General features: G+C 39.5%; 1 protein-coding gene across 1 annotated transcript; it reads right to left on the bottom strand.

The window, feature by feature from the left end:
* Positions 1-708: 708 nt before the first annotated feature.
* On the bottom strand, positions 709-7,875 carry CIPC (CLOCK interacting pacemaker). The gene is made up of 3 exons (XM_082485143.1): positions 7,791-7,875; positions 6,701-6,870; positions 709-2,023 (listed from the first exon to the last, which is right to left on the bottom strand). The coding sequence occupies exons 1-3, from the start codon at positions 7,855-7,857 to the stop codon at positions 1,151-1,153; spliced, it is 1,110 nt and encodes a 369-aa protein (XP_082341269.1). The 5' UTR covers positions 7,858-7,875; the 3' UTR covers positions 709-1,150.
* Between the last annotated feature and the right edge of the window lie 1,328 nt (positions 7,876-9,203).

Here is a 9,203-nt window from a genome sequence, read left to right as displayed (position 1 = left end):
GTTTTTTTTCTGAAGTTCAAACTCAGGTAGATAACATTTTTAGATTATCCAAGCTGACATCTCTCTCTCTCTCCCTCCCCCCCTCCCCCCCCTTCTCCAGGTACATTAATCTGATTTCTCTAAATAAAAAAAGAGGGGAGATGGGAGATGGACTTGCTTTACCACAGGCCATTATGCTCCTTTTCCTTTCATCTCTCTCCTCTTTTTTCTCTCTTTTTTTTTTTTTCATACTTAGCAATCTGTTTTCACAGAAAAAAAAAAAAAAGAGGAGTTTAGGCTTGTAAACTAAAGATACACATGTCAAATAATATGAAACTAGTCTTGCCAAATTAATCCTGGTGAATGAATATCTTCCTTGTACTGTTTAAAAAAAAAAGTCACTGCAGTTTTTAATAACAATGTTTAATCTGTTAACTACCAAGAAAATCCAAAGCCACTTGCCTTGTACACTTGTTAGCCATTAATAAATATGGCTTTGGAACAAACACTTCCTGTGCAAGCCTTGTGATTTTTTGCTCACTCAAACTGTACAGATCAAAATCAAAAGTATACTCATCAAAACATTTCATTTCACTTGGGTTCTAAGACTCATCACTTTGACCAAAGACTGCAGAGAATATAGAATACTGCTTCAGCACAAGCAGATCTCCACTAATTCAAATGTGTTAAAACCCCCAAACAAGACTCTCTGCTACAACAAACGACAGCAACAGCCCACCAACCTAAGTTTCCTCTCCTTACACCAACTCCCTTCATCTACTTGCAGCTGATGATGGCCCAATATTTGGGCTCATTCTGCTGTTCCATTCTCCAAACTAGCTATCTGAAGATGGGAATAGGAAGATGCTTCCTTACAGAATACTGCAAATGACTGTCTTTTCACTGCAGGAATGGGAACATGCCAGCAGAATACATCCAAGCTTCTCAAGTCCAAGGAAGTACACAGAGTTAGCACGGAGTTCAAGGTCACACTGAAGTATTAAGTACCCATTCTCTCAAGACCCCACCACGCTATCCCAGTCCCACAACTAACTAGTTGTTAATGGCATTCCGCTTCACAAGTCTTGGACTCAGAAAATACTCAAGTAAAAACTTGAGACAGGAATAGGAGGCACAGAAATAACTTGACCAACACCTATGTACCTTTTCACTACACGTTGGGATAAGTGGAGTCTTCAAGCTTGCTATCAGCTTTATTAGATCCTGTTAGAGATGCTTCTAGCTCTGCCCACGACTGTGGAGCATTGTTCTTTATTGCCTCTATGAAAAGCTGTGTTTGGTGCTTCAGCCGGTCCAACTCAGCCTGAGTCACCTGGTTCTGATGAATGAGCTCCTTGGTTTTTAAAGTGATCTCCAGTAATCCTGACCTGCGTAGCACGACGAGTGTATTCTGAAAGCGTCTGCACTTGCTTTGTTGCTGCAAGAGCAACTCAGGGGTAGTGCAAATCTCTTCTGGTATCAATGGGGGGCTCCACACTGCAGACTGCATTGTAGTCTGTGCTGCACTCTCACGAGGGGTGCACTTTGTTGCCTGCAGAGTTCCAAAAGGCAAAAGGGGAGTCAAACCTGGCACTTTCTGAGCATCACTGGGAACACGATGAAAACCAGGAAGAGCCGACAGTTTTCCGCTTGTCACCAGAGTTGAAGAACTTTGCTGGTTAGAGTCCTGAGTGGTCTTAAAGCTAACTGGTAGATGGGCAAAAGGACTAGTAGGCAAGCCTGTGCTCCTCAGTACAGGAGAAGTCTCCATCTTGGGTGCTTCTGTGCAAAGTCGTTTATGGCAATTAGTTTCCTGACGTTCTTCTGGATCAAAGGAGTGATCTCTTTTGCATGGCTGTGGTGCTATTTTGGGATAAGAATTCAGGATGGGCAGGTAATTAGTGGAGTCATTTCTCTTTTTCCCAACAGGGTGAGGGTTAATGGGAGGTGGGACTGATGGACGAAGAAACAGTAGCTGTGGCTGAGCTGGAATCACTTCAAAGGATGGCTGCACAGTCCAAGACTGGAGCTGTGATGAACTCCCCTGAGAAGCACAAGCGGGGGAAAAAAACCAGAAGTCTTACAACCACATTGTTGAAGAGGATCAAAAAACCTTAATTGAAATAGGTGGACTGTGCCATTTTTCTATATTTGATATAGTGTCCAATTAATATGTTCTGAACAGTTTTCCATCAAACTCATCCTTCTCTTTTTCTGACAGAGCATAGCACTAGAATCAAAGCTGTAATCCATAATCCTTTTACTATGGAACAGCAGATACATTTTAAAACAATTCTGAAAAAACAAATCTGAATTTATATATGCTTTCCTAAATGAGGATTACAGTGCATGCTTATATTGTACAATGCTCATGTAAAAGTTTGACCCAGACCTGGGGCTGAACAACAAGTGTACAGAAAAGTTGAAAAATAATTAAGCATTGTGGTTATGAAATATTTTAAGAGAGTCAAAGAAAGACTACACAGACATTTTCGGAACATTTCAGACTCCCTCTTTGTTGAAAGGCAGCAACTCTAATCTTGTCAATTCTACTCTTACAGAAAGCTTTTGAAATGGTTATTTAAAATAGACGACAGCTGTTCAGTAAGTCTTGCAATCTCAAGTACAACAGACAGTTTCAATACATTTAAAGCCATGAAGTAGAAAAAAAAATGCTGAATATCAACCAATGCAAGGAAAAAAAACTGTTGTAAGCCCAGAGCAGTTTAACTCCACACCTCTGGTAAAATGGTGCACACCAATAAACCTTAAAAGCATTATATTTCAAGAAAAAGTTTTTACTCCCTTCCACAAGCCATATTCTGTAATATAGGGGAATACATCAATTTTTACAAGACGTTGCCTCTTCCTCCTCAAATAAATTACTACAGATTTTCACAAGATCTCCTGGACAAAAAGCATGTGTGCTTTTCTCCAAACATATCAAATGGTCTAGTAAGAGATACTATTTCTTTTTGAAGCAAAATCTCACTTTTTAACGCATTTAGGTCATCACCACTACAATTATACTAATATAATATACTGCCAGCTGCTCTTCCAATTCCTTATGACTTGAAGTGCTATTGGCAGGCCTGCTGAAGGCACAGTTTTTAGCTAATGCAAATACATCTTATTATTTTTAGTACTATACTGAGCCATCTGAAATCCACCTCCTTTCCCCAGTCTCCTAAGATTTAAACTGGTAAATGCTAGCATGCTTTGCTGAACTTCATTCCCCCAACAAAGGCTTGAACTGGTCAAAAGCAGGTATTACCCACTGATTAGGACACCAAGACTTGGAGATGAGATTCAGTTACCTACTCTGACACAGAATTCCTTTGGTTCAGTGGGCAAGATGCTTACGGAATAGGAGTACAGACCTTGTAAAAAAGAAATGGCAAAAAAAAAAAAAAAAAAAAGGGAAATCATGCCTGACTAATCTGATAGCCTTCTATGATGGGGTGAGTGGATGGATAGATGAGGGAAGAGCGGTAGATGTGGTCTACCTTGACTTCAGCAAGGCATTCGACACGGTCTCCCACAGCATCCTCATAGGGAAGCTTAGGAAGAGTGAGTTAGATGAATGGACAGCAAGGAGGATAGAAAACTGGTTGCAAGACAGAGCTCAGAGGGTTGTGGTTAGGGGCGCAGAGTCTAGTCGGAGGTCAGTGACGAGTGGTGTTCCCCAGGGGTCAGTACTGGGTCCAGTCCTGTTCAATATATTCATCAACAACTTGGATGAGGGGATAGAGTGCACCCTCAGCAAGTTTGCTGATGATACAAAGCTGGGAGGGGTGGCTGACACACCAGAAGCCCGTGCCGCCATACAGAGAGACCTGGACAGGCTGGAGAGTTGGACGGAGAGGTATCTCATGAAATTTAGTAAGGGCAAGTGTAGGGTGCTGCACCTGGGGAGGAATAACCCCATGCAGCAGTACAAGTTGGGGGCTGACCTGCTGGAGAGCAGCTCTGTAGAAAGAGACCTGGGAGTCCTGGTGGACAACAGGATGACCATGAGCCAGCAATGTGCCCTTGTGGCCAAGAAGGCCAATGGCATCCTGGGGTGCATCAAGAAGAGTGTGGCCAGCAGGTCAAGGGAGGTCATCCTCCCCCTCTACTCTGCCCTGGTGAGGCCACACCCGGAGTACTGTGTCCAGTTCTAGGCTCCCCAGCTCAAGAAGGACAGGGAACTGCTGGAGAGGGTGCAGCATAGGGCTGCCAAGATGATTAGGGGACTGGAACAGCTCTCTTATGAAGAAAAACTGAGGGAAATGGGTCTCTTTAGTCTGGAAAAAAGACGGTTGAGGGGGGACCTGATCAATGCTTATAAATACTTAAAGGGTGGGTGCCAGGAGGATGGGGCCAGGCTCTTTTCGGTGGTGCCCAGTGACAGGACAAGAGGTAACGGGCACAAACTTGAGTATAGGAAGTTCCACCTAAGCATGAGGAGGAACTTCTTTACCCTGAGGGTGGCAGAGCACTGGAACAGGCTGCCCAGGGAGGTGGTGGAGTCTCCATCTCTGGAGACATTCAAAACCCACCTGGACGTGTTCCTGTGCAACCTGCTCTAAGGTAGCCCTGCTCTGTCAGGGGGGTTGGACTAGATGATCTCCAGAGGTCCCTTCCAACCCTATGATTCTATGAAACATTACTACCTTATCACATAAGAAAGGACAAACACATTCAGAAGAAAAGTATCTGGAGATGTTAGGAGTGAGGAAGTATATAAATACCATGGTTATACACATAGAGGACAGAACGTGCAGCCTTAAGGAACAAAGTTTTGGGGTCAGAAGTTGTCATTTACTGCACAACTGTACAGTACCTAAAACATTAAAGCCCCAAAATTATTGAGGCCAAAAGAGCTGTGGTAACTATTTAACTTGTTTTTGCTTTTTCCTATTTCTTATCTACTTTCTTCTCATTTCCACTCACATTGGGTAGGAGAACAAGAGCAGAACACAAATTCTCATTTTTTGTAGAGAAGGACACGTTTATTTTACTAATTCTGCAAAGTGGTTTGGGTTTTTTTTTTTTAAATGAAACCCAACATCCTGCATGCATCAGTGTCTTTGGGACAAAAAGCCTTCCTACTTATTAAGGACTTATAAAAATCAAGCGGGTTAATTCTCTGAAACACAGTGCTGCTTGTGGCAAGGTTTCTGTAAGTCTTGTATTTTTTTTTTTTTAGTAACATTATTGTTAGCTGTTTACACTCTGAAATTGGGAACGTAGGTAACCATCACTGCACAGGATCACAGTGGTTCTAAGACAGAAGGATGATACTGATAGAAACTGAAACAAATAAACAGCAGTAACTGGATGCTTATTGCAGTAAACACTTTTCAATTTAATGTTATTTTCCTTAACCATACATAATTAGACCTAGGTGTTATGATGCAATGCTTAAGAGTACCGAGTCTGGTAATTTTATCTACCTCCACCTCTTCCTCCCTGAACTCCCTTTTTGCTACACTACCATTTTTTATATATATTTTTTATATATGTATATTATGTATTTTTTATCTATCTATATATATATATATATATTAGCTACTTCTCCTAACTGTTTGCAACACAACCTGGAGTTTAACATTAGACTACCACTGCAATCAGTGTGTAATTTTTGAGTTCTGGGCCAAAGGCTATCAACCTTTCGTGAAGCTTGCCTACTCCCCACTATATGAAAATTTCAGCATTTGTTTAAACAGTATTTTTTCCACACATCTAGGAACATGACCATAAAGAAAAAAAAAATGTTTGTCAAGATAAAGCACAACGCTCAGAGATCAGAACCATCTCCCCCACAAATGAATAATCTGCCAAATACTAGAAATCCATACATGTGTTAGCATTAATACACAGCATTTCAATTTAATAGGTTTTGCTTGTTGTCATAACAGATTCAGTAGAAAAAGAATCAGGATCTATATTTTTCCCCCCCTTCTCACCATATTTTCAGAAGTATTCTAATAAAAAACGCTGAAGAATTTTGCTCTGCTCAGAAAACAGGAGTACTCAGCAAAAGGCCTAATAATATGGCAATACTTTGAACCTGGAGCTCTCTATCTTCCGTTACAAAGTAAAATTTAGGAGTCTCACAAATGTGCTGAGAAACAACACATAACAAGATACTGGAGGACATAAATAGGAAATGGAATTGTTGTAATGTGAGCCATCACATGCAACTAAGATAAAGAACTGTTTAAGTAAAAATACCACAGCTAACTTCAGATACAGATTTAATTTTTTCATTTATAACATTCTGGATTAGTGTTTCCCATTGCACATAAAAAACCTGAGGACCTAAGAGCTAGGAAGCAAAACCTATCGTCATACTTTACTGTCTTTATTGAATGAAAAAGAAAACATCAGCTTTCAAAAGGAGAAACACTCACTTTTTTTCGTTTGATCTTTGGTGCTATTTACATAACATTCTTAAAGATCTATTTTTTGGGTATCCCTTTTGAGACAAAGAGGTTTAGTAGACGTAGTAGAGCTTCTTCCTTTCACAATTTTTTCCATCTTAGTGCCTCTCAAAAGAACAGGCTGTCACAATAGAACTTTTCAAGTTACCAGTTACTGTTGAGACTGCAACAACTTTGTAAAGTCTTTTTGAAAGGAAAAATATTTAAAAATTTATGGCAAATATTTAAAAAATAACACCAACAAAACAATTTAAGAACACGCAATATTTTTCAATGTATTATTTCTTCCCTACCTGCTTAACTAACACGTTTTTCATTACGACCATAGGAGAAAGTGCAGGAAAGGAGTTGCTTGTGGTCACTGGGCATTGCCAAGGCCCATCCTCTGCATTCCAACACAATGCATTCAGCACATCCTCCGAGTCAGTCTGTTCCATAGCACTCAGGCACTCTGAACTTCCATCTGCCAGATGTAGAATTCAGCTGTTAGTTGTTTTGCATGCAGCATGCTTGCTACCTCCTTTCAGTTCTACTATTTTGCTTCCTTTCAACCAAGCCACAAAGAATAATAAAGTTGAGTTCTGGAATACCAGTAAAATTAGACCAGCTGAGAGACAGCTGTCAAATAGCCTTTAATAAAAAGGTTTATATTCCAGGCCAGTTCTCATGCAGATATTGTCTCCCAAAAAATCTATTACTTTTTGTTCTTTTGTACTTAGTCTCCAAGGGACTGCACACCATCATGAAGACTGCTCTAAAAACCTTGTGCAGGAATAAACTACAGGTTCCAGCATTGCCACAGCCATATTCTGTTCTGCAGACATTTTGTGTCTTGAAATCTTCTATCTACAAACCCAATAAACCAGGTTTCTCTCAAAAAAGCTTTTTTTTTCTTTTAAAGGCAATCTTTGCAGTTTTGTTGAGTATTAAAACAGCACACCGTGTCTACTTTCTACTGATGTTATAACAATGACTCTGGTTTATCAGGCTATACTGACAATCTGGTCAAATCATAAAGAGATATTAAACAGCATAATCCAACAGTTCATTCATCACTGCAAGGAACAAAAAGTAATTTTGCCATCCCCACTTCCAGACTCTGAAGTCTGAAATTCTTCCATTCATTTCTTTATTAGGCACATTTTAAATTCCCATGCCATTCAAATTCACAGGATGAACTTTATAACTACATAAAGCTCCACTCCAGAAAAGTTTGATGGTGGGATGACTGCAGATGCAACCTGTCTTGCATACAAAGGCCTTCCCAGGTAACGAGACACAAACTGTAAGGGGCTAAAGTCAGATTTGGCAAACATCACCAATAAAAGCTATGTCTGAGCAAGATAACATAAAAGAAAAAGGTAATGCAATATTTTTATAAACCTGAATATCCGGAATCCTTGTCAGATTCAGCTGCCGCCATGCTGAAGTGATGGTTCAAGCTCTTCATTTCTGTCACTTTGCCCAATAGTTCCCTGAGGGTCTCAATAGATGGCTATTTTGTCTCCATGCTTCCATAGTGCCACAGGCAGTTTTTACCACCTTTTCCATTGAGGAACTACAAAAATAGTTAAAAACAAAAAAGGACTTTTCTAAAGAAAGATCCATCAGTATAAGACAACAAAGAAGGCCATGTTTGTCCTTATGGAAATCTGGTTATCAAAGGTTTGCTCCATCTGTTAAGCAATCTGTAGAATTCTATCAAACTCCCAGCTTCACATTTGCTATGTTTATCACACATTTAGGTTAGCAAAGGCTTGCCAATAAAACCACAGTTTATTTCCTGCAAAACTCTCTAAACTATGCATGTTTAATAGCATATTACAGAGTAGAAAAGATAGGCAACAATTCTTGCATCAACCAACACGTTACTTTGTAGGATCTTCTGGACTAAAGAAGACTGGACTAAAAAATTTGCCTTGGGCTGATTTTTTTAAGTTTCAGGAAAGTTTCCATGATCCAATCGTTCAGTCCCCTGCATCAACTACAAGAGAACAATATCACACTAGGCATGGCTGTTGAGTCCTTTAGGGTAGGTTAAAACATGCCAAAAAAACTAAGGCACAGGAATGAAGAAATTAAATGAAGCAGAAATATAGTACAGATATTTTACTTTTTAAAAAAATGTATTTATTTCTTACTACAGCCGTGAACACCATCAATGAATTAAAGGTATTTTAGAAGTACTGAAGACATGGATGTAGTTGAAGGGGCAGAATGCACCCATCTCATTCAGCTCCTTTCTTCAGTGGCTGAGCATGTCAAAGTACAGAACACAGGTCAGACAATCTACTTGATGTAGAATCATTTCATACTTTAAGTTATTGAGTAAAGTACATGAATGATTTCTTGATTTGATAAAAACGTAATGCCCAATTCTACAAAGTACAGCAACAAGGGTAACCACAATAAAATAGTAGATACAAAGTGTATAGTTATCTGTAATTAAATCAATGCCCCTCTGAGTCAAGTTGGATAGTTATTTATCTCTTTTTACACTGCCAGTGAGCTAATGGGAGACTTTGAGAATACAAACATCTCAAATTATTCAAAGAATGAAATGTAGGTAGAAAACTAATGTATTAGACACGTTTCTCCACGCAAAAAAGCAAAACAAACTAAAAGCTAAAGGCTATTCATAAACAACATTTTTTTCAAGAATCAAAAGTTACTCAGGCCATATTTATTTTACAAAAGCTTAGCTTTCCCATGAACTAAATCCCCAAATAAATCAGCTGTGCTGAGTGAAGCCCATACAACAAATACATCTGAACCTGCAAAGCTGTGGGTTTGTTA

This window comes from Vanellus vanellus, assembly GCF_965231255.1.
Source record: "Vanellus vanellus genome assembly, chromosome: 6".
Classification (NCBI taxonomy): domain Eukaryota; kingdom Metazoa; phylum Chordata; class Aves; order Charadriiformes; family Charadriidae; genus Vanellus; species Vanellus vanellus.
Note: the sequence above shows the minus strand (reverse complement) of the source record. Positions and strands in the feature narration are given on the sequence as shown.